This window comes from Cibotium barometz, chromosome 25, assembly GCF_041138505.1.
Source record: "Cibotium barometz isolate CiBa-2024 chromosome 25, ASM4113850v1, whole genome shotgun sequence".
Classification (NCBI taxonomy): Eukaryota; Viridiplantae; Streptophyta; class Polypodiopsida; order Cyatheales; family Cibotiaceae; genus Cibotium; species Cibotium barometz.
In genome coordinates this window covers 25,266,364-25,292,322 of record NC_141070.1, presented here as the reverse complement: position 1 = coordinate 25,292,322, position 25,959 = coordinate 25,266,364, and the positions used below count along the sequence as shown (strand labels likewise).

Here is a 25,959-nt window from a genome sequence, read left to right as displayed (position 1 = left end):
ACCAAATGTAGGAGTGCACGTTTTCAAACTTCAACGGACAAAAAATATGATAAGCTCTCTTTGGGCCGGGAACAAATTCAAACCTTAGGTTAATCTTTCGTGCCCAATGTGCTGTGAGTTTGATTGGCTTTGACCATGCAAGTGGCCGGGTCCTTAATAACTGTGCTAAACTAGTTTATGTCATAATTGAGGAGAAGAAATGCCTTTTGTGGTGGTTATTATTCGAGAAAGCTAACCCGTGATTGATTTTTTAGGTCAAGTGCGTATGCAATAATAATGCATTTGCTATGTAGAATGCAGATGAAGTGGCAGAAAAAGAGAGAATAAATTGACTTAGTTGCTATGTAGAATGCAGATGAAGGCAGAAAAAGAGATAATAAATTGACTTAGTTGTTATATGACGTTCCCTTCTTGCACTCTCAGTACACTTATGTACTTAACCTTGAACATTAGGATTTAATCAATAGCAAGTCGTAACCCCTCTCACTCGCATCGTTTGCTTACCACGGCAGAACACGCTCAATTCTGTTCTAAAATTGATCACTGATTCCATTTCCGTTTACAAATCCTTTGCTCAATTAGAGCCACCCCATTTGTCCTGATCTAATTCCTCAAGAGCTGGCTATGGAAGAGGATAAAGCTGACGTGGTGGATTGGCAGTTTAAGCCAGTGGAAGGCAGCAAGAAGCTTGGTGGATGGAGAGGCTCCTTCTTTATGCTGGGTGAGAAAAAATAATCTCTTTCTTTCTCTTTCTCACACACAGGCGAGCTGCGGCTCGAGTGCACACATACACACACTCTCATGGATCACAGAAGTGAGAGAGAGAGAGATATTGGGTGCTGGTTATGCTAAACTGATCGTGGGAATTTTTTGTGAACTTTTTTCAATGACATGTTTGTGCAGGAGCTGCATGTTGTGGGTACTTGGGATTTGGTGGCATTTTCTTCAATTTGGTGCTCTACTTGATGCGAGTATGGCAAGAGAGTCCTGCAACTGCTGCAAACGATTTAACAAACCTGCTAGGCACCATGTTCTTCACTGCCTTGATAGGGGCTTTCCTTGGAGATGCCTATCTTGGTAGACTCTGGACCGTTGTAGTTTTCCTGCTCATTTACCTGGTGGTAAGCTCTGATGGTAACCATCGATGACCATTACTTTCTTTGTTTTTTTAGGGCTTAGTTAGTGGTAAGCCATCGATTAATTTGGCATAGTTTTCATGATGATCTTAGTAGATCTGCTTGATTAATTAGTTAATACAGGGTATTATCTAATTTGGTTAATTTCCCTTTCTACGCACGCGGCACATGGCTGTCCTTTATGAAGATTCTATATTTTGAAAGGACTATTGTCATCAATCCATACGCATGTTATCATTAATTAAGCCACTATCAGTCTGTTAAATTGAGTAAAAACCGCTTAGTGGTTGAAAAAAATGTCATTTGCTTTTAAAAAAGAAGAAGAAGAAACGTTATTCACAGCCTAAAACTGATTTTTTTTAAATGAAACGATGTTAATTAACTTGCCTTTGTTTTGATGGATAAAACGGCTATAATAATCTCGGCAAATCTCAACTCGTGTTGATTAGACAAAAATAATTTTTGCATAAAGTAGTTATAATCGCTGCATTTTCCATACTAGTGGTTAGGACCGTCTCTATTTTATCAAATCATCGACTAGTATACTTCCAGGCACATTGCTATTTTATCCTCGATACCTGAGCGCAGAGCTCATTGGAGTACTAGGAGGCTCCTCTCTCCTATCAAATTTTTATATACTAGTTTTCTCGATTGAAATCATAAATTTTTTACCAATTCAATTTTAAAAATGATTAAATTTGTGTTTTTTCCTTTGTTTTCTTGTATAAATTGTAAACAACTTCCGGTGTTTATGTGTTTGTAATTTTTCTTTCTTGTTGTGTGTGGGTTTGTTTTTGTGCAATTTTTATGTGTTTGTTTGTTTGCTAAATACTTCTTAAAATTTGTTAATTTTTCTTCCTTGGTGTGTGTGTGTGTAACGTTTTCTTACAGGGATGTATACTCGTGGGGGTAGCAGTAACGTTGCAAGAGCATGCAGATGTAAGCAAACCGTTGCCACAGGCATTAAAGTCTCTTCTATTTGCGGCACTATATGTGACGGCCATAGGCAACGGTTCATACGAGCCCGTGCTGGCCTCTCTAGGGGGGGACCAGTTCAGGACGCAGTCTGAAAAGACCACCTTCTTCAACTGGTTCTTCGTGTTTTGCAACATAGGCCAGCTCGTGTCCTTGACATTTTTGACCTACTTTGAGAACAATGGGCAATGGGCGCTTGGCTTCTGGATTGTGGCCGGCGTTGTGCTCTTCGCTTTGCCGTTATTTCTGCTGGGCGCCCCCATGTGCCGCCAGTACCGGCCAGGTGGGAACCCGCTCACCAGAGTTGTTCAAGTGTTCGTTTGCTTGTTCCGGAAGGTGTCCGTCAGAGTGTCCCTGGACGCAAAGAGCCTGTACGAAGTTGATGCCGGAAGTCCGTCTGCCATCCCCGGCTCTAGAAAATTGAGCCACAGTGATGAGTTCAGGTACGTGTGTGCGTTTTTTTTTTTTTTGAGAAAGAGAGAGATTGTGTGTGAGAAAGAGAGAAATTGTGTGTGTGTGTGTTTTTTTTTTTTTTGGAGAAAGAGAGAGATTGTGTGTGAGAAAGAGAGAAATTTAGAGAGAGTGTGTAGGAGAGAGAGAGTCTGTGTGCGAGAGAGGGAGGCGTGCGCGCGTGTGAGATGAGGCGGGCGGTCGTGCGAGAGAGTGTGTGAGAGAGTGTGTGTGTGTGAGATGAGTTGTGCGTGCGCGCGAGCACGTGTATGTTCATTGCCATCACCTATGTAGGTCACAATATATTATGTTGATTGCATGTTGCAGGGTTATATTTTTTTTTCTTTTGTCCTTAATTTACATACCCTAAATACATTCTTTTTTTTTTTGGGTTGGATTGTAAGGTGGCTAGACAGAGCTGCAGTAGCAACTGGTGAAGACGAGAAAGCCAATCCATGGCACGTGTGCACAGTGACACAAGTGGAGGAAGTGAAATGCCTCATAAGAATAATACCCTTTTTGATAGCAGGGGTACTCTTCAATGCAATCATAGCTCAGATCACAACACTTTTCATAGAGCAAGGGGCAACAATGGATGGCCACATAGGGCACCGATTCAACATACCGCCAGGGTCGATGCAAGTTTTCACAGTAATATCAGCTATAGTGTTTGCCCCCTTCTATGACTATGTGTTAGTTCCATGGCTAAGGAAGAGGACAGGCCATGAGAAGGGGCTAACAACATTACAAAGGATGGGGTGGGGGTTGGTAATATCAGTAATAGCTATGGTGGTGGCTGCTGTGGTAGAGAAGAAAAGGTTGAATGCAGCTAGGAGAAGCCCTTTAATAGATGTATCCTTTGCAGTGGTGCCCTTGTCTATATATTGGCTAGTACCTCAGTATGTGATAGTGGGGATAGCCCTAGTGTTTGAGATAGTGGGGCAGATGGATTTCTTCTACACAGAGCTCTCCGATGGGATGAGAAGCGTGGGGATCTCTTTGCCTTTGGTGTGCAGAGGCCTTGGAAACTACGCTAGCACCCTTCTTGTAACCATAGTTACGCACGTTACCACAACAGGTGGGAAGCTTGGTTGGATCCCTCGTAACCTTAACCGTGGCCACATTGACTACTTCTATTGGCTTTTGGCCGGCCTTATGTCCGTCACCCTCTTGTTTTACCTCATCGCCGCCCACTTCTACACCTACCTTCGTGTCTCTCCGCATGCAGAAGACAAAGTCGTCCCTCGCAAGCAATTTGATTAACCACCTCACAACTCATCTTATTGCTCTCCATTACATTATTGTGCTCATTTGCCTTTGCCATCCTGTGCTCTATTTATGCTTGGTGCTCTCACGTTTCTTGTTCATTTAACTTATTTAACATTACATCAACTCTCCGCCCCCTTATGCCTAAATCATTTCTTTTAAAAAATCATTTTTTTAAATGGCAAGCCAATGTGACAAGTTTCTTGTCGTGGAAGATTATTTACTCAAAGATATTTATGATACTTTTATTAGACCTAAGAATTGTGGAATTGTTGGGAAGGTGGATATATACCATCGGCTCAACAAGCGTGCCATCCGTCGTGTTTGATAGGTCTGTTGGCTAAGAATTATGGAATTGTATAAGGAGCGTCTTGTCTTATCAATAGGTTCGGTGATAATGGTGCATCTTTTTTCACATTTTTTCTTAATTTAAAGGCCATTAAAAAAACAAATGGTTGTATTTAAAGGCCAAAGAAGTTTGACTTATGAACCCCTAAAAAGTTCATGCTCTTAATAAATAAAGAAACTTCATTTGTGATTGTCTCATGAGTACAAATAAATTGTCACATTGCTGCGTTGGTGGACTATGGACCCACGTCCCTTCTCTCACCTCAAATCACTCAAACAAACTCCCTAGCATGAATTAGAGAAAGTAATTGTGAAGAAGATTAGCAAGAGCAAGACTCTATTGCACAATGGGAGAGTATATAGTGTTATGAGAGAAAGTGATCTTATTCTTATATAATGCTTAATCTCATAATACATACATGAAGTATACTCACAAGGAATCCATTCTATCTTGTTGCTATATGCTCTTGGAGTAGCATTACCATAAGTATTTTGCAGGACCACTAAAAAACAAATGGTTGTATTTAAAGGCCAAAGAAGTTTGACTTAGGTTCTTGAGAAATTATGCTCTTAATAAACAAAAAACCCTTGAAAGGTTCTTTGTTTATTAAAATAAATGGTTGTATTTAAAGGCCAAAGAAGTTTGACTTATGAACCCTTGAAAGGTTCTTGAGAAATTATGCTCTTAAAATAAACAAAGAAACTTCATTTGTGATTGGCTCATGAGCACAAATAAATTATCACACTTCTGCGTTGGTGGACTATGGGGTCCATGCCCCTTCTCTCACCTCAAATCACTTAAACAACCTCACTAGCATGAATTAGAGAAAGTAATTAGTAAGAGGATTAGCAAGAGTAAGACTCTATTGTACAATGGGAGAGAATGCGGTATTATGAGAGAAAGTGACTTATATACAAGGCTATAAGTGTTCACACACTTAAATTGTGGGGTTGGCCAGGTGCGCGAGGCTTATAAGTGACCTATTCTTATTAAATGCTTAATCTCATAATACATACATGAAGTATAGTCACAAGGAATCCATTCTATCTTGTTGCTATATGCTCTTGGAGTGGCATTACCATAAGTATTCTGCAGGATCATTTTCGGATGCTCGTCCATGTTATAGATTTGGGCACCGCTGTTTCATAGTTTGAGCATACATATTTTTAGTGTCTTCATCTTTTCTATTCAATGTAGAAATGTAGTGTGGTAACTCTTGTTAATCCTAAAATGGGCTAACATTCTTTGCTTCCTCATGGCAATCACATTCTCATGATCGAGTATAAGAGTTTGTTGTCGAAAATATTGAGAAGATGTTTTGTTGATATTCATAATGTTGCATGAATGTCCAACAATCATTGTTCCTCCGAAAGGAACAATGACGGGAATGCTAGCTAGTAAATGATAAAATTAGTAAATAGTGTAAGGGTTTTTGTGAGTGATTACATTTTGTTAGGGAAGGCTAGCTAGTAAATGATGAAGTTAGTAAATAGGGTAAGGGTAAGGGATTGGGTTTTTGCGAGTGATTGCATTTTGTTATCTTTATATGAGTTTTTTTTAAATTTTATGTGCTCACTCATTCTTTTTTGTTCATTACAATTTATAGCAAGTTTCTATTGACTATTTTAAGTTAGCAATGACTCTAAGTCTTGCAACAAAGGAGAAGAGATGGGGGATCTGGAGGATTGTTGACACAATCATTAGAATGAGAGAGTGAATCCCAGTTTATCATTTGATATATTGAAGCGATGCAAATGTAGCTTCTTGATTGTTACTTTCCCTACTATTGTTATAGGACTTTGAAGTGGACCTAACCCTGCATTCTTCATCCCATGTGCTTTTTATTTTTATATGTATAAATATGTTTTGTGTTCTTATAAGTAGACATATAATGAAGTGCATTAAACAAGGCTCTTGATGTAGTTATTGTTGAAGTCAAAATCATTGGAGAGACATGATTTGAGTTGCAAGCTTAATAGAAAACTTCTTTACCTTCTTGAGAGAAGTGTGGGATTTTATGGTGAAGAGATTATTATTAAAGTGGTTCGTTGCTATTGGCCATTGAGGACAACCTATTGTGTTTACACATCTAAAGGGGAAATCCAAGTGATCAGTTGTACCATTGACCAGGTGATGGGTCATACCACTGACTAGGTTTTCTCCCCACCACGCCTCCCCCCCATCCAGAGATTTACATGCTAGAAGGATATTAAAGATGAGGCTATGGTGCATACAAAATCGCATTTTTTCATCAGTGTATCAGTATTTGTGTTTACTCACTTTGTAATTGCTACAGTAGTTAGCCAATAAAAAGAGAAATGGTAAATTACTCAGTGTAATTTTTTCATCAGTGTATCAGTATTTGTGTTTACTCACTTTGTAATTGCTACAATAGTTAGCCAATAAAAAGAGAAATGGTAAATTAACGAGCTTACCCATTGATGTGATTGGCTATGGATGACAATATATGATTTTGTATCCACGTATTTGACAACGAGATTGTGCTCCATTATAGCCATGTAACTTAATAATTCTCTTCAGTGTGACCTATAGGTATGATTCAAGCATGGCTGGTAATGCTTTATCTCAAATATACTCTTTATTTTATTTTATTTTTTTGGGGTTTTTTTTTTGCAGTTAAGATTGACTGATTAGTCATATCAACAATTGTCAATGTGCACCGAAGTGATCTATAGTAATAACATGCATGAAAAGGGTCAAAACTAAACAATTTTTCAAATTTGAATATCTCAAGATATTCAACTGTAAAACACCACTTTGGTTTTTCATGTTAATAATATAAAGTTTCAAGAATGACACTTTTTACATTATTTACATCTTCTTTTACATTAGTGGGCTATTCTCAAATATTTGTGTCTCAAAATGTGACATCTATTAGATATTCACATTGTGAATTCTTAGAGAAATTCATGTTAAATGGAAGTTAATATTTCAATTCAAACTAGATGTTCCCTCGGCGGCATTGCTTATGGGCAAAAAAAAGTACCTCTGGGTAGTGAAATGCGCCTATGTGTGGTGAAAAAACGGTAACTATGGGAGGATCTTGGGCCTAAGGCCAATCAAAAAAAAGATTTTGATTCAAAATGAGGTTAGATTGGTGTAATAGTGCAAAAGAAGGTGCAGGACTGATAATCCAATTCTAGGATTAACAAGAGCTACTGCCATTATCTTATATCAAGGAGTCATGGTAGATACACCAAAGGGTCATATACTCAAGAAATAAAGCAATAGTGTCCAAAGCTACAACTTGGACGGGCGCCCGTAATCGTGTGACGGAGTATTTATGACGATTCCCGCTTCAAGAGCGTGTGGTAGCAAGTTAGGATGAAGTCCTAAGTGATGTACTTCATGGATATATTATGAGAGTAGTCATTGTAATAGCATTAGGCCTCTTATGAGCCTAAAGTGCCTGGTCGGCCATAGTTTAAGTGAGTGTGAACACTTATGTCCATGTATATAAGTGAATTTCTCTCATAATACAATATACTCTTCCATTGTGTAATTGAGTCTTACTCTTGCTAATCCTCTTGCTAATCTCTCTCCCTAATGCATACTAGTGAGTGTGTGTGAGTGAAGTGAGGTGAGAGGAGCGACGAGGACCCGTAGTGCAATGTGACGGTGTGACAACGCTCGCGGGAGACGCAGTGGAATTGCTTCTCAAGGAGTTGTAGAGCTTGGAGACCTCAAGGGTTACAAGCTCGGCCATTGGAAAGATCCTCACAAAAGTTACGGTCCACTAGGTAATCTCTTTTTGGATGTGTTTCAAGGAGGGTTAGGGTGAGCCATAACAAGGACATATGAATCATACATTTTTTGAGACTTCCTCTTGGTGTGAAAAACTAGATTAGTTTTTCACAACGTGAATATCTTGAGATATTCACACCTAAGTTTTGGTCATTGAAGTGGATATAATTATGATTAAGAAGGTGTAATTGAGCATTTCTATGGATTTCTCTTTGAAATAGAGAAGGTTTCATTGGTGTAAAAAACGAGACTAGTTTTTCACGCCATGGCATGAAGCTTAACGCTAGTTTTTCATGCCAATTAAACTTTTGAATTTCTTTCTCGTGAGGTGATTTTATGGTTCACCTGATCAATGTGAAGGGTTGAGAATGATTCCTCTTTCTTTTTGAACAAATTTTTTGGGTTTGTAAACTCTTTGTAAAACTTGAGTTTTTTATGGCATTAAAATGTTCATTGGATTTTCACACCAATTGATCCTTTGAAATTTAATTCTTTTTAGATACTCTAGTGGATACTTGATCAATATGAAGGCCTGAACATGATTCATGCTACTTTTGGAACACTTTCTTTTGGACATGAAAAACTTGAGTTTCTCATGGGATGACTATATGGTGAAAGTCATGCATGAACATCCCAACTAGTTTTGTTCATGCTTGCCTTTTAGGGGTGTAAGAAAATTTCATGTTTTTTAATCCTTTGACTCTTTTACTCCCCGATTTCTTTGTGTTTTCATGCTTCTTAGTACCCACTTTCTCCCTTCGATTTCGAGGGATATTGCCAGTTAAGGTGCTCTAGCTCCTTTTTTTATGAGCATTGAAGGTTTATGTCTTTCTTGATGACCCCTTTTGCAATGGCTACCAAAGTGAGTTGACAAATACTTTGAGTCATTCCGTTCAGCGTCCGGATATCTCTATTGTGGCAGTAGTAGATGATGTTGAAGCTTTGACTGGTAGCTCTTTAGATGTTAATGCATTCGATGAGTAAGATTCAAACTATGTTATAAAAAGAGACATATTCCATAGTGGTTATGTCGATTATGAGGTTGTGAAACTAGACATAGAAGCCTATTCTTTTAATGGTGAGGATGGAGCTGAGGGGATAGATGCTTTGTCAGAAAGGGCTTCTAATGGAGAAGGCAAGTTTTCAAGTTGAGGAGCTTTCTAGGAGGAGATGTATAGGCTTTTACGCTCAGTTGTGCAGGCTTTTGCACTTATCATTATATAGACCTTTTAGATTCATTGCTGAGTATGTTATGTATGCACCACTTCTTGAGCCTGACTTGTTATGTATACACCACTTCTGAGCCTAATTTTTGTGAAAACTAGATATATGTGTTGGGAACCATGACCAATATAGGAACTTCAAGCTTGATCCGCCACCCTTCAACATTATCTGTTTGCTGGCAAGATAAATCTATGAATAGATATAGTTTATATGACAAGAGACAAAATCCAATGATTATTGCCAACATCTTGAGTATCATAGGAAACCCAGTGGGCTAAAACTCATGACATTTCATTGTCAAAGAAAAGAGAGCCAAGCATTTGGATAGGTTTTTCCTTGCATGTGTGAATGAGATCATAGATTTGATTGGGTAGCTCAATGTACCATTTGTGAAGGTTTTTCCCTCCATGTGTAACTCAATGTACCATCTGCGAGTTCGGAAGAGATGACCACCTTATCCATTCTCTCCAAAGAAGTAATTATACAACTTTGTGCTAAGGAGGACCCTGTCATGTCATCAAACCTCAAATTATGGAATCCACTTCAAAGAAGCTATCCTCATCATTAAAAACCACACATGGAAAGATACAATATCAACATATGTTCTTAATCCTAAAGAGTCAAACTATCTAACACCATATCTAAACGAACCTAGATACACAATCTACTAAAGCCTCATTAATAGGATCATCAATTGTCAAAAAAGAGGTGATCCATGTATTGAATTCTTCGTTATCATTTAGGAAAGAATCATCATCAACATCATTGATTTTTCTAAGACATCATCATTTTATGTAGTGAAGCCTCTATAAGCAAAACCCCTTCATCAGTGAAAACTGAAAAAGGATCTAGCCAAATATCACCAAAGAAATACACTCATGTGCAAGAATATATCTGCAAACGTAGAGTGTAAACATAGAAATCTTGGCAATAATGGATACCCAAATTAATGAAAACATAGAGTGCAAACATAGAAAGCTTGACAATAATGGATGCCAAAAGAAGTGCAAACATAGAGTGCTGCCTAGCAACAATGGATGCCCAAAGGAGTGAAAATAGTTTTAACTTCTAGTGGCCTGCATGAAGCTTGGATCTAAAAGACCACCAAACCAATCAAGAAGGCAACCTATGTGTAGCAAGGGAGCCAACCAATGCTTCAATGTTGGATGGTGTCAAGGGAACTGGTTGAGACTCAAGGATAATTTAAAGGTAGCACATCATAATCGTTAATGCTTCAATGTTGGATGGTGTCAAGGGAACTTCTTGAGACTCAAGGATAATTTAAAGGTAGGACATTGATATGGTTTAAGAAAGTAACACATAATTGGATTCTCAAGCTAAAGGTGGTCTAAACAATAGAGAACAAGGTAAAGAGAGGTTGTGTGGGTCATAGTACCAAAAAATAAACTATAAACATTGACCATAGTATAAAAAGCTCAACTATAAGCATGGACCATGGTATAAAAAACTCAACGAAAAAGCCTGGACCACGGAACTCAAAATTTTTGTCTTCGCCCCACCTCGCCCATTTTTTCAGCACCTACTCCCCTCGTCACCACCTCATCTTCCACTTCACCTCGATCACCTCGACACTGACATGAGCTACTTACTTCAACTGCTACCACCCTCATTCTCCCCTTTGGCACAGTCTCTCTCGACAGCACCACCACCAGTTCCTCCGAGCTTCACCTCCACCATCTTCTCCACCACTCCCCGGGTTGGGCTCTTTCCGAGTCTCCCTCAGACAGTCCTGACCGCTCCGTCCGACTTGATGAGGCTTCCTGCGGAGTGCTATCTGGTAGCTGACACATTGATGGAAGCCTCTTTCCGAGTCTCCCTCAGACAGTCCCGACCGCTCCGTCCGACTTGATGAGGCTTCCTGCGGAGTGCTATCTGGTAGCTGACACATTGATGGAAGCCTCTCGATGGATCACGACCATGGGGCTCATTCATCAAAGAGTCCTAGGTGCCTTCACCGATGCTAACCGACACTTGCGTTGGTCGATCTATCTAGCAAAGCGGACCGCTCAGGAGGCTATAGCCCGAGCAGAGGATGCAGAGGAGGCCCTTCAGTAGTTATAGGAGACCATGGCCTAGCAGGACAGAGAGATTCAAGAGGTTCACGAGGAGCTGTTTGAGCTGTACTTATCTCCCATCCTTGATGAGGATGCCATCGCATCCATTCGAGAGCAGAAGCGCACACTTTTGGTAGAGACCCAGCAGCAACATGAGTCAGAGATACAAGCCCTCTGGTTGGAGCATGAGAGAGAGCTTGCCACTTTGCGCAGGACTCACATGAGTGCGCTCTTACAGAGCTCAGTCACAGCAACATGCACTTGAGTTAGCTGATCTCCGCCAACAGGCTTCATCTGCAGAGGACAACCCCGCGAAGTTCCAACATCTCATCGAGCGGCATCGTTCAGTTGGCCGCCCACATTCCAGATCCACCACAGGTCCATTTGGGCTTGGGACTGATGCCTCCTCCCATGCCACTCATGATGGCTGATTCGGTCTTTTGTCATTTTATTTATTTTATTTTCTTTGTTTGCCTACGGGCATATACTGGCCATGGCCAGATTTCATTCTGTATCTTGTATGCCTGGACTTCATGTGCCGAAAGTTTTGCCCAGACGAAGTGGAGTGATGATTCTTATTTAGATTGGTTTTGTGCTTTTGTTGAGGTAACTTTCTACCGGATGCTTTGCCTGGGGGATGCCAGTGGTAATACAGTTAGTGATAGCTTGCTGGATGAAGTGCCCAGGAGCTCTCAGAAATGGCTTCCTAGATGAAGTGCCCAGGAGCTCCCGGTTCAATCATTTTTTTTCTACAGCTAGCTGGATGAAGTTACCCAGGAGCCTAGTTGATTCATTTTTATTTATTTTGTATCTCTCCAGAAGGTTTGCCTGGAAGGATCATTGTATGAGGTATGCCTGGCAACTTGCTTGTCGGATGTTTTTCCCGGAGGCTCACCTGTGTTTTCTTGGCATTCATCGGGGATGGTGAATTGAGTAGTAGTGGGCGACCTATGGACGAGAAGCCAGTTCCTCCACACTCCACCGACCGCTCCGACCGTCATCACTGCCGGTGCCCTCTGATGACTCTGATCGCCGTCATTGTCAGTGTGCTCCGACCATTCCGACCGCTCGTGCCCTTCGACCGCTCCGACTACCAGTGCCCTCCGACCGCTTTGACCACTCGATTGGACGGGAAGCCAGGTCCTCCACACTCCACCAAGAGTTGCCACCATCACCTCCAATTGCTCCGCGACCGCCGGTGTGCTCCGACCACTCCACCCCCGGTGCCCTCCGATGGCTCCGACCGCTGGTGCCCTTCGCTGGCTCCGACTACTGGTGCCCTTCGATGACTCCAACCACCGTCATCGTCAGTGCCCTCCGACCACTCCGACTGCCGTCACCAACGGTGCCCTCCGACCGCTAACCGCTAGTCCCCTTCGACATCTCATACGTGTATGGCCCACTGCGATGGCACTCATGGAGGCAACACCCCTCTCCCTTTCTCAAGGTAGGGAGAGATCCTGAGCACCATCTTCCTTTCCCCTCTCCCTTTCCCAAGGCACGGAGAGATCCTCTTGAGCACCACCCGCGAGAGGAGGACCCCCACCGGAGGAGTTAAGGGGAACACTCTCTCGACAGCATTTAGACAGTCTGGGACATACTCTCAGAGAAGAGGACACTCTCTCGTGTATCACCTTGAGTTCTAGCACAGTCCTTCTATCGGGAGCGAAGTCTCCCTTGTATCACTCCTTTTTGGTATTGTGATGGTAGTGTTGCGCTCTGTTTGGTGTTTTGTCTATCTCTTTGTGTGAGCGAGGTGAGTGAGCTATGAGTGGTGTGTGTGGTGTGTGTGGTGTGAGTGAGAGGCCTATAGAGGTACTGCAGTGCTAAGGTGGTGGTCAGAGAGCATGGTAGACAGTGTAGAGCATTGGTCTTGCATGTCTAGCCAGTGAGGTCGACTCATCCTTGGCGGGTGTACTTGGCGGGTGTACTTTCCTGAGAGGATCCACGCTCCCGAAGAGGAGGAATCTTACACTCACTGTAAATGCTGATATTGTAGGTGTCTGGATCTGGTGAATTTTGGATCCTTCTATTACTTCACTTGCTACATTTACATGCCCATTTGATCTTTTGAACCCAAGTTTATTAAATGACTAAGGTTACATGATCCCCCTTTCTATAAAAATGTTGCACCCTTTAGCATATTGGTTTTCAACAAGAAGAGGTCTAAGCAAAAGGGAAGAAGGATTTAAAGAACAACAAGCTAAGCTTCAAGAAGAGAAGAAGAACCCCACGGTAAGAGACCCAACAAATAAAAAGATAAATAACTCAAGAGTCAACAAAAGAATCTTACCTCTTTGTAATAATAGTCAATAGGGATCTTTGGATTCTAAGCTCAAGGCAATTATAGACTTGTAGAAAGATACAAGAATGATAGGCCATAGCAAACAAATATGCTGAAATCCACACAATAAGATCCACCATCTACATGAAAAACTTGCAAAAGCTATAAAGATGTTAAGATCCACTATCTACATGAAGAACTTGCAAAAAACTCAAATTTAGGAATTTTGGGAAATATGCACAATTTTGGGACAATTCTTTGTTAGATCCAATACAATGTTTACTGTGCGATATGCAAGATTTATTATTGGATATTCTCAACAAGCATTTGAATAATGCGATATGAGTTATGTACTATTGTACATTTGTAACAAGTATATATGAATGTTGGTGGGATGTAAATTTGCCTGCATACACACACACACATGCACACCAAGAATTAAGTTTGTTTATCTCACATAGCCTCCAGTTGACCATCAAACACAGAAACTTTAACAAAGAAAGGATATTCAATGTAACTTTAAGTTGTAAGAAAGACTAGGTGTGATAGAATTAAAAAGATCACCATCTGTATTGAATCAAAATTCTTGAACAATGGGTGAACCATAAATTTAAAAGCTTAAGAAAGCCTTACAATCTGAATAATGATTGAACTATGAGTTTGGTAGCTTCATACAACATTGCTAAAAGATTATGAAGCTAGTTGCCCATGTGCTAACAAATCATTCTTGCTCAACTGCACTGACGTGTGATGGTGCCTCACTTTCATGTTGATTCAATTGATTCTGTTTGGCCTTGAGTATTATAGCCTTTGGAATCTTGATTTTCTCTGGAAGTCGTCCACCCTTGGGCTTCCATGCCCAAATGATGTAGCTAGTGTCTTCCCAACGCTGAGGATCATTTCTGTTCTCTTGCCAATACTTGTTCCAGCAATCCTTATAAACCTCCACATCACTTGCATTCTTCTTCTTTGAAATTGGTGCCCAATATTGTATCTGAACTTGTAGGTAGTTTATCGAGTTGTTGTTTTGATCAACATCACTTGTTGTCACTCCCAACCATATTGGGTAATTTGCATCACAAGGTTGTACAAGCAAAAAATCTCCTTTAGACACATCAAGAGTTGGTTTGAACTATTCAGCAGGTCTGTTGCGCATTAGACCACAATAATGGTCCTCATTTACATCAAACCTTTCATCTACATCATCCTCCACTTGAAGGTTAAGAGGCTCAGCTTTTTTGCATACACTCCTTGGCCAAAAGTCATGAAATCCAATGTCTTCCCTTGCACTAGGGAAGGTTAAGAGGCTCAGCTTTTTTGCATACACTCCTTGGCCAAAAGTCATGAAATCTAATGTCTTCCCTTGCACTAGGGGTCTGCATGTTTAGCATAAGATTCTCCCAATAGGCAAGGACCGGATTGATCCACTTAGCATAATCACTTTGGTCTCCTTTCTCTTGCAAGTGCTCTTTCCACCAATTGACATGTTTTTTAAGCCCTCCACAACCTTCTCATTTTCCTTAACATACTCAAAGGGTGGTAAATACATAATGGTTCTTATTTTCAGAACGACAATTGTCAAGTTGCAACAACAACGTCCTTGGCAATCTCTTGAAAAATGTCCTTGAATTTGATGGCATTAAACTTGAGGCATTGACATTGCCCCTATCCTGCACATGTGTGTTAGTATGAAAGACTGACTGCATATGTGAAGAACAATTTCCCTCTGTATTCACATTTGTTTCTACATGTGTCTCTGCATCTGCATCCTTAATGCTCTGCTTGCAATATGCGTTTCTCTCCTTTAGCACTTCCATATGAAAGACTGACTGCATATGTGAAGAACAATTTCCCTCTGTATCCACATTTGTTTCTACATGTGTCTCTGCATCTGCATCCTCAATGCTCTGCTTGCAATATGCGTTTCTCTCCTTTAGCACTTCCATATGAAAGACTGAATGCATATGTGAAGAACAATTTCCCTCTGTATCCACATTTGTTTCTACATGTGTCTCTGCATGTGCATCCTCAATGCTCTGCTTTACAATATGCGTTTCTCTCCTTTAGCACTTCCATATGCTAATACAGGGCCATAGTAGACAAAACACAATAAAAAAGATCTGTTCGTGGTTCTGCATCTGAGTTTTGTGAGCTCAAGTCACCATACATGTGTTGCTCTCCTCTTTCTAAGTTTCTTAAACATTTTGAGAGAGATGAAATTGTGAAGTTGGGATCACTTGGCCATAACCCCAAGGCAAAGTGACCATAAGCTGTTTGTCCATGTCCACCATGAGTGAGCATTCCTCTTAAGGATACCGGAAGCCTCTCAACCCCATTGAGAGATTTAGGAACTGGTTTAATTTGTGGTATGGCAGTCTTGCTCTGGTCCATCTTATCATGTATAATACACAAATACCTATTTGGGTTCATTTCGAAAGAGCTCCTCCAAGCATAGTTTAGATTTCTACAACTCATTTGCTGCAACATGTGTGCCCTTCTTTGTGCCATGTATCTAGCACGCTCCTCTTGATTTTTTGTTGATTCCAACTTGACCTTGATTGCCATACAAATGTCGCATTTTGAGAAGGTGCTGGTTTTTGATAAACTAACTATCTTGAACTCTGTGTTCCACAATCTTGAGAGAATGATGGTTGTCACAGTGTGGCCGGTATTCGAATGAGACAAGTGTGTCATTCACTTCACGCAATATGTCCACATGTTTGTACATTGCTGGTAGAACACATTGGGTCTCGCGGGCTCCATGCATAGTTGTCCTTGACCTATGTGGCATTTGATCGACATTATTATCTATGAAGCCCTGTATGATTGATTTTGCCATCTCAACATGTGTCATGCCCTTCCGTATTATCCCACTATTACCATGACTGACATTACATGCACCATTCAAGAACTTCTTTCTGAGCCTATAGAACGTTGACTTACCAATGCCATGCATTACATACCATGCTTTACTACAAACCTTCTTCCCATCAAATGTGAACTCAAAGCACTCGTCATCTTGACCTTGTCTATAGGCCATGCCCATGCAATCTCGTACAAATGTGTATCATGTACTATAGCTCTGGTCCCCAAAAGTGTACCCTAGCTTACATGATTTTGAATCTATCTCCAAATTGACATCGCTTCTCGCAACAATCAATGGTTGCGACGTTGTGAATGTTTGCAACATCACATTTTTTGCTAGCTCCATGGGTTTTATCGTAATTTTTCATTACCCTTACCCTATGGACATAGCTCCTTTTCTTATTTGTCCCTTCAATGATATCATAGTCAGTGATCATGGCATCATGGTGTCTGTCTCATCAGAACTATCGCCATCATTGCTCTCTACATCATCATCCTCTTTTTCATAACTTGAATTGTTTAGGCTGTCAATATTTTTTTGCATGAAGTGATCTTGAATACCCTCATCAATAGAAGAAGATTCTGTGTCCTTCACTAATGGTTCACCATTCTCAAATGTGAGTTGCCTGATCGGCAAACTAACCAAATTCAGACCTGAAACACAAGTTGAACTGGGATGCAAAGATCCTTCTATAATGACACCCAAGCTACTCTCCCCTAGTTCTCTATAGTTTATAGTCTCATATGGGTGGACCAGCAATACCTACTCCATTGCCAAGTTTTGTAGATCTGTTGTCATCCTAGAGGATGACACTTTTCTCTTTCCAGCTCTCCCTATCTATAAAGTGATCTTCTTGATCAACAAGAAGTTCCGCAAAATTATCCTCTTTGGTATTAGTAATGTCTTTGTCCATAACAAGGTTGACCAATGGCCATTTGATGATGCTTCCAACTGCTTGAGACATTGTTCTTTCATCCATTGTGGCAAATGGAATGAGAAATGTGTCATCAAAGCTTTGTTGAACATGTATTGCTGCACATGTCTCACCAATGAATTGAAAACCACATGTTTGAGATGCATCAATGGAATGAATAACCCCGCGTGCCTTCCTTTGCAGAACCATCAATGAGAAACACTAAAGCACCTTGTTTTAGACTCTCCAATCCCTAAGAAAATCAAGATCTCAATAAGAAAGATTAAAGCGATGTTTTTACGGTAGTACACAGAACTATAAATGTAATTCAATCTCAACATGAGTTTAGGCTCTAACCAAAGTTTGAATCTCACCTATCAATGCTAGTTTGCTAGGAGGCTAGGCTCCATCCATCTAATGCTAGCTTGTTAGTAGGAGGCTTCATGAGCCTCACCATCATATGTTAGTTTGTTAGGAGGCTCCAATTAAAGTTATCATCCTCACTTGCATAATATATTAGTTTGCATATGTTAGCTAGAAGGGTAGGCTCCTCCAACAAAAGTTTGAGCCTCACCCGCGGATGCTAGTTCGCTTCTAGGAAGCTGAAAGTAAAGTTGTAGGAAGCTGAAAGTATATTTGGGTGTATGGGAAAAGAAGGAAGAAAAGAAGAAATCTCAAGCTCAAGCTCAAGGCTCAAACTTGAGTTTGAGCCTTGTCTATTACACAAGCAAGTAGGAATAGAGAGGGAAGCTAGAAAGTATATTTGGGTGTATGGGGAAAGAGGGGAAAAAAGAAGAAATCTCAAGCTCAAGCTCAAGGCTCAAACTTGAGTTTGAGCCTTGTCTATTACACAAGCAAGTAGGAATAGAGAGGGAAGCTAGAAAGTATATTTGGGTGTATGGGGAAAGAGGGAAGAAAAGAAGAAATCTCAAGCTCAAGCTCAAGGCTCAAACTTGAGTTTGAGCCTTGTCTATTACACAAGCAAGTAGAAATAGAGAGGGAAGCTAGAATAATCCCAGAGAACAAGTGGGGTGTGGGTGAAGAAGGGTATATAAACAAAAGTGAAACTAACTATAATCAAAAGACCTGGGACCTGGGGCCTGGGCTTGGGCTTGGGCTTGGGGACTGAAATCGAAATTCCTTTCTACATGACAAAGCCTGCGCCCGCCCCCGTTGATTGTCAGAGGACAAGAAGTATCAATTGATCATCGCCATATCGGAGCCGTTGATAGTACCAATTGATCATCGCCATATCGGAGCCGTTGTCTGTCACCCCTCCCTTGGCAGATCGCCAACCCCCCCTCTCGCATCCATGCCATTGCCCAAACCCCCCCTCGTCTTCGCCAGCCCCCATCCACGCCATCGCCCCTCTCCCTCTCGTAGCCTCCATCCATTCCACCGCCTAGACCCCCATCCACGCCATCGCCCAGACCCCCCCTCGTCTCTCGTAGCCTCGCTAGCCCCCATCCACGCCATCGCCCAGACCCCCCCTCGTCTCTCGTCTCTCCTAGCCTCGCCAGCCCCTCCCTCTCGTAGCCTCGCCATCGCCATCGCCATCGCCCACCTTTCCCTCTCGTAGCCTCGCCAGCCCCCCTCTCGCATCCACGCCATCGCCATATAGCCCCTCTCCCTCGCATCCACGCCATCGCCAACCCCTCTCGCAGCCACGCCATCGCCAGCCCCCCCTCTCCCTCTCGTCTCTCGTAGCATCGCCCTCCAGCCCCCCCTCCCTTGTCGTCTCTCGTAGCATCGCCAGCCCCCCCTCCCTTGCAGATCGCCATGCCAGCCCCCCTCTCGCAAACCGCCCCCCTTCCTCTCGCCATCACCAGCGCCCCGCCCCCCCCTCCATTTGAAATTTGAATTTCAAATTTCCCCCCTCTCCATTTGTTCCACCAAATTCAAATTTAAATTTCAAATTTTTCCCTGCTCGGCGCTCGTGTCCCAATTTTGCCCCTCTCCATTTGAAAATTGAATTTCAAATTTTCACCAAATTCAAATTTGAATTTCAAATTCCTCCCCGCTCTCGGCGCCCGCACCCCAATATTTCAAATTTCCCCCCAACTCGGCGCCCGACTTTGAAATTCCATTACACTGCTGGTAATCACCATCGTATGCAATAATCATCTGTGTTTCCTGTCTCTGAAGTACTCGCTCAGCCCTGCGTCCTCCTGCGTTTCAAATAGGTTCTTCTCCTGCAACCGACACGTCTGCGTTGGTTTCGACCTCTGTTTCCTACAAAACCATCACGCCCACACGCCATCGGAGACTTCAAGCATCCGTCACGTCTGTGTGACATCGGAGACTTTCGTGCGCCTATCTACGTTTCGTGTGTTCCCTCATCTAATCGAATACTTTACGCAACAAGTAAGTCCTTCTTTAATTGATTGTCTATATCAATATAAACGCTTACTTGATTGCACGCTAAGTGTGCCATTTGTCAATCATTGCTCGTCGTAGATTATTTGCACTCCATGCTAGTGTACCCCGGCCTTAAGGCTCGAACTTCAGATTGAGCCTTCATTCTCCATGCTAGTGTACCCCGGCCTTAAGGCGGCTCGACCTATGTTTACATTGAATATAAATATGCCTGAAGTGAGTGCTGCAATGTTTGCAAATGGTTCAGGAGTTGTTTTGTAGATACAGACATTTGGCATAAGAGAATCGGGCATGTAAATGTGCAAAGAATGAAGTCTATATAGACTAAAGAAATTGTGACAAGGCTGCCTAAGTTTAAGGTTGAAGGTATGCAAAAAAGTATGTGAAGCATGTCAATTTGGAAAGCAAACAAAGCATGTATTTCCACATGACAAAAATATGAGCAAGAATGTACTAGATGTTGTGCGTTCAGATGTATGGGGTCCTGCGAAGACTATGTCTATGGGTGGCCTGCAGGTACTACGTAACATTCATTAATGACCACACGAGGAAAGTGTGGGTGTATTTCATGAAGGAGAAGAGTGAAGTGTTCACACAATTTCAGAATTCAGAGTGATGGCTGAAAAACAGACAGGAAAGCATGTGAAGTACCTAAGGTCAGAGAGAGGGAGAGAATACTTCTCCTATGAATTCTCTGAATTCTTGCAAAAGAATGGCATTCAAAGATAATTTACATGTAGATACACTCTGTAGCAAAATGGAGTTGCCGAGTGGAAAAACATGCACATTGTAGTGATAGCATGAGCATTGAGCAGAGAAGAATATGCCACATAGCTATTGGGTTGAGGCTGTGTCTACAGTAGTTTATATCATGAACAAGACTCCTACTACAGCCATACATGATGTAACGCCAAAGGAGAAGTTTACTGGCAAGAAACTTGATTTGTCTCACTTAAAAGTTTTTGGATAGATTGCATATGTGCATGTGCCATATGAGTTCCGAACTAAGCTGGCTCCAAAGGTAGAAAAATGTGTGTTTATTGGGTATTCTCTTAAGCAAAAGGGATATAGATGCTATAATCCTACTACACGTGAATTGAGGGTAAGCAGGGATGTTGTATTTGATGAGATGAGTAGCTGGTATGCTACTAAAAAAGATGTTGTTGGGGCTTATGTAAGTGGAAATGTGGTTGCACATAATGCAAGTCAGCAATCACAGTCATTGAGTGGACCAGGAGAGTCCTCATCTAGTGGTGTTGTTGATAGACCATGGAGTGGCAAGCTACATCATAATACCAGCCCTAGAAATGTAGTTGGTACATCACATAAAGGCAAAGAGAAAGTGGTTGAGCCCTTCGGTATGCCTGATATTTTTGCAGGGCATTCTCTTGTTTACGGAGAGTCTAGTGGCTCAAAGATGAGCCTTGATGAAGAGCTTGGGATTCCAACAATGAGGACACTTGGTGTGAAGAAGGCTATGGAAGCCATGAGTGCAAAGTTACGAAGCTCTAGAAGAGTCAAAAACCATGTGGAGAGGTTGACTTATGATGGTTATATGGCACATCATTATGCTTATATGAAAAAAGTTGTGCAGGTTGAAGAACCCACATGTTTTGATGAGGCTATTGGAAATGTGTGTTGGGAGAAAGCTATGGATGAGGAGATGGATGCATTGTATGGAAATGAGACTTGGGATTTGGTGCCATTGCTTGAAGACAAGAAAGCTATTGATTATAAGTGGGTGTATAAGGTAAAACATAACAGTGGTGGTAGCATAAGCAGGTACAAGGCTAGATTGGTAGCCAAAGGATATGCGCAAACACATGGGATTGATTATGAGGAGACATTTTTCCCCGGTTGCAAAGATGGCAGCTGTGAGAGCTGGGATTGCGGTGGCTGCAGAGCTAAAGGCTGGTTTTTACATCAGATGGATGTAAAAAATGCATTCTTACATGGTGACTTGTAAGAAGAAGTGTATCTAGATCAGCCACCTGGTTTTGAGGATACAAGTCACCCGGAGTATGTATGTAAGCTTCGTAAGGCTTTATATGGGCTGAAGCAAGCTCCACGAGCATGGCATGACAAGGTTGCTGAGTATCTTGTCACTATTGGTTTTTATATGGCAGATATACAGATCACTCTTTGTATGTATGCAAGAGTGATAAGGGTATCGTGATCATCACCATCTATGTAGATGATCTTATTGTTGGGAGTGACAACTTGGATGAGATTGAGCATGTGAAAAGTCTTCTCAAAAGGAAGTTTGAGATGAAGGATTTGGGAGATCTGCACTACTTTTTGGGAATTGAGGTCATTCGCACACCTGATGGTATTTGGTTATCACAGAGATAGTATGTATTGGGAATGTTATCCAAGTATGGGATGGCTGTTTGTCAGTCAATCTCGGTGCCATTAGATCAAAATGGCAAGCTTAGTGCGGATGCAGGTTATGTGTTGGAGGATTCCACTATGTGCAGGAAGATTATGGGGAGTTTGATCTATGTCATAATTAGCAAGCCAGATTTGAGTTACACTGTTGGCTTAGAGAGCCAGTTTATGCAAGTTCTGCGCAAACCACATCTTGATAGTGTGCAACGCACACTTTGGTATTTGAGAGCCACTTTTGATTATGCATTGTTTTGCATCTCAGACAGGAAATCTACTAGTGGATTTATGTTTTCATTGGGGAGTGATGTTGTGACATGGACCAGTAAGAAGCAGCCCATAGTTGCCTTGTCAAGCACAGAGGCAGAGTACATAGGAGCTGCGGTGGCGGCGTGTGAGGTAGCTTGGTTACGCAAGTTACTTGTGTTGATTTGGGGTTGCATGTGGTGACAATCTTAGTAGTATACAGTTGGCCAGGAACCTAGTGTTCCATGCATAGACAAAACACATTGAGGTACATTACCACTTTATCAGGGAGAGAGTCTTGGCAAGCAACATCAACTTGGCCTACGTCCTCAGCACAAAGGATCAGGTCGCTGACATCTCCACGAAGGCCTTGGGAACTGAGAAGCTCCGTAGATTTTGAGATATTCTTGGATATTCATGAACTAGAGTTGAGCTTGAGGGGGAGTGTTTAAATATCAAGCTCAACATGAATTGACACTCATGAGGCGCCTGCATGACCGTTCGACATTTACATCACTGGCGGGTTTGGTAGCTGGCATATCGACATATCTTCGCCAGAGATTCTACAACTGGACTACACCGACTAGTCCACACCTACCCACTCCACTTGGCGTGTTCACATTATGGACCGCTTGTATATACTCTATTATGTGTGTTAGTCACTTTATCTTCTTTGTAGACCTTTTTTGTTGTGTGAAGAAGAAGGAGAATTTTTAGCCTCTCACCTTGTGTGTTCTCTTCTAGGGTTTGTGTGAGTGTGTGTATGCTTGCAAGAGCTCAAGCTCTCTTCTCCCCTACATCTTTTCATAAAGTAGTACAAGGGATTGGGGAGAAGATTTTGAGAAGCTAGAAGCTTACACTTTGGCTCAAGAATCCCTACTTGTCTAAAAGATTCTAGAGGCCCTGTTTTGCATTGAAAAGTCCAATTTTTGTCATCTAGGGGTCTAAACCGACCACCTCGACGAGTGTTACCTTTCTAAATTACTTGAGTTTTTTATGAAATATTAATACAAGTTTAAGTTTGAACTCTATCTCACCACCTATTGAAGGTATCTCAAAGTCATGCATGACTTTCAGACTAAGGGGTCCCATATCTTAGAAACCTGAGAGAAAAAGGACCTCCTTAGCCAAGAGATTTGCAAGCATAAGGTCAAAAGAGAAAAAAATGGCTAGTCTAGGGAGCCAAAAGTTACCCCTACACATGCAGATGTCTGATTTAGACCTTGAAGCCAGCCATACGTATCCATTGAGACCTATGCCACACACTGTGACCTCACACTCCTTATTAGGAATTTCATATCCACATTGGACCGACACTATTGGACCGACACTGTACACATGAGTGCTCCACTGGGTTTCACCAAACCTGTGGTAACACAATTTTCCAATCTATATTTCATAAAATGTCGTATATACAAGAGCTCTCATTTTACAATGGCCGACCGCCCATTTAAAATTGGGGATCCAAAACTACTCTTCCTAGCTCTATGTATATCTCTTTCCTATGACCAGCATTACACAAGCCGTAAGCTCGATCATCCCCCCATGTCTCTTCTATCATTTAACACTTTGCCCGGTTACAAAAAGATATATACAAGGAGCATAGCCACGCTTGAAAAATAATGTTAACCGGAGTGGTTAACAAACCCCCCTCCCTAATTCAGGTCCATCCTCGGAGCTGGTCGGATTTAGTGGTAGTAGATCGAATAGGTTCTGACAAAATCTTGGCGCAAGGTAGGACGAAGACTTTATAGTTATATTGTTGTTTGTTTCATGTAGTAGTTCTGCCACTTGTTCCTTGAGTTTTTATCATTGTATGTAGTTCAACATTCACCACCACACTATTTGCTCTCCTGGATCTCCTTGTCCTTTTGTTGCAAGCTTATTCTAAGGTTTTAAATCTCACTTTGGCCCTCTGCAATGTACTTCTACAAGTAACCCAACACTTCCTGCACCCAATAAAGAAGTCCTAGTGGATGTCACCACCACTAGAACAGAGATAGGTACCTTGAAGTGGGATTCCAAAACGAGGGCTGTCCCTAAAAATCTAGACTTCCTACCCTGTTCTACCTAGGGTGAGGAGACTTTGCACAGTATTTGATGCTATGGTACCTCCCTTTTTTGCTGATGTAGCTATTTTTTTTCTTGCTTGGTAATCTAGACTTTCTCCAAAGGTAAACTTCCTTTTTTTGTGAGGTCTTGGATCTAGTCCATCTTTTCTTGGATTATCCTTAGGGGTGGCAAGGGAGGGATTCCCATTGGGGGTGGCAGGGGAGAGATTCCCACCACAGTGATGGTGATCGGGGTTGTCACCCACTGTCAATTCCAATTGGGTATTTTGCTGGCTGTCTTACTCCTCTAGTTGAACCTTATTCTCACCATCCTAATCCTTTGCTCCCTAGAGATCTGGCTTCCTTCTCCGATTTCTTCTTGATGTTCTTAGTGCGGAGTGGATATCCTGTTTATTATCATTCTTCTTCTATTGTGGTTCTTTGATAATGTTATCCCTTAGAAGAGAGATTTTAGCTGAGCCCCTATCTTTGTTTTGATGTTTCTTTCTTCACGTTGGTTATTTCCTCCTTCAAGTTGTTGTAGAAAACTTCTACCCATGCAATCTTGGCCCTTGACTCTATTGCATGGATGATTTCGTAATTCCTCTCAAACATGCAATAAGGCTTGTAAACTAGGTTAATCATCTCTATTATACAAATTTCTATTTTTTGCTATTTTTAGAGCCCTAAATTGCCTCACCAAGTCCCTTTCCTCTGTCCGTCAAGGGTATGTCTATGATTTTGAATAGTTCTGCCACATAGCTAGCTGTGAGTGGAACTACTATGCCCTTTGCAGGGAGTTTAAATAGTTTTGTCACATAGCTAGCTGTGAACGAAACTATTTTGCTAGATAATAGCTTGATGTTTTTCCTTTTCTGCAACCTTTCCATCTATTCATCTACATGTGGAGATTGATTTTCAACTCACCCCATGGTAGCTCTGTGAACTCCTTCAAGCTGACTTTGTCTAGCCACTCCCTGTACTTCTTGTGGTAGGGTTGTCAAAATCATCAGCACACCCATCTCATTTTGGGAAATTTTTTCTTCTAGAAATTTCCCAATTTGGGTATCATTTGGATTAGGGTTTCTATTGCTCTTATAAGACCATGATATGTCTTGATCCTATATCCATTAATTAGTTTGTTTAGGATTACCCCATCCAATGTTTATACCTTAAAGGTTCTAGTCTGTAACTTCCTATGAATTTTGTATAGTCTTGTCCACATCATTTTTAGTTTGCCAAGGTGTGGCTCCCTTTTTTAATTGAATAAAGGACTACAATCCTTCTTAAAAGATTATGAACTTGTTGTTCCTATCCATTCCTACTCTTTTACGCTATCTCCACGTTCCCACTGGTCGGGCTCTCCTTTAATCTGCCATCCTCACTTGGAATGATGTTGGTGGTGTATTCCAATTATTCCCATTCTTTTAGCTAAGCTTTCTGACACAGTATATTCACTATGGGTTCCTCATCCATAGAGTGACATTGGTATGGTTTGTCCTCTTAGCTTGACCATGACTTCCCAAACTATTGTGTCATAGTTTACCAACTTCTCCACACTCATGCAGTCGGCTATTATGGAACTGTTGTGTCATAGT

General features: G+C 41.5%; 1 protein-coding gene across 2 annotated transcripts; it reads left to right on the top strand.

Moving 5' to 3' along the window:
* The first annotated feature begins 346 nt into the window (after window positions 1–346).
* On the top strand, window positions 347–3,829 carry LOC147624394 (protein NRT1/ PTR FAMILY 8.3-like). Of its 2 annotated transcripts, XM_086819376.1 has the most exons (4): window positions 347–721; window positions 904–1,121; window positions 2,028–2,554; window positions 2,966–3,829. In XM_086819376.1, exons 1-4 carry the CDS (start codon window positions 625–627, stop codon window positions 3,822–3,824), a joined length of 1,701 nt encoding a protein of 566 aa, XP_086675502.1. In that variant the 5' UTR covers window positions 347–624; the 3' UTR covers window positions 3,825–3,829. The 2 variants fall into 2 exon arrangements, with proteins under 2 accessions (XP_086675502.1, XP_086675503.1); XM_086819377.1 differs by lacking the exon at window positions 347–721 and having other exon boundaries at window positions 1,002–1,134.
* The last annotated feature ends 22,130 nt before the right edge of the window (window positions 3,830–25,959 follow it).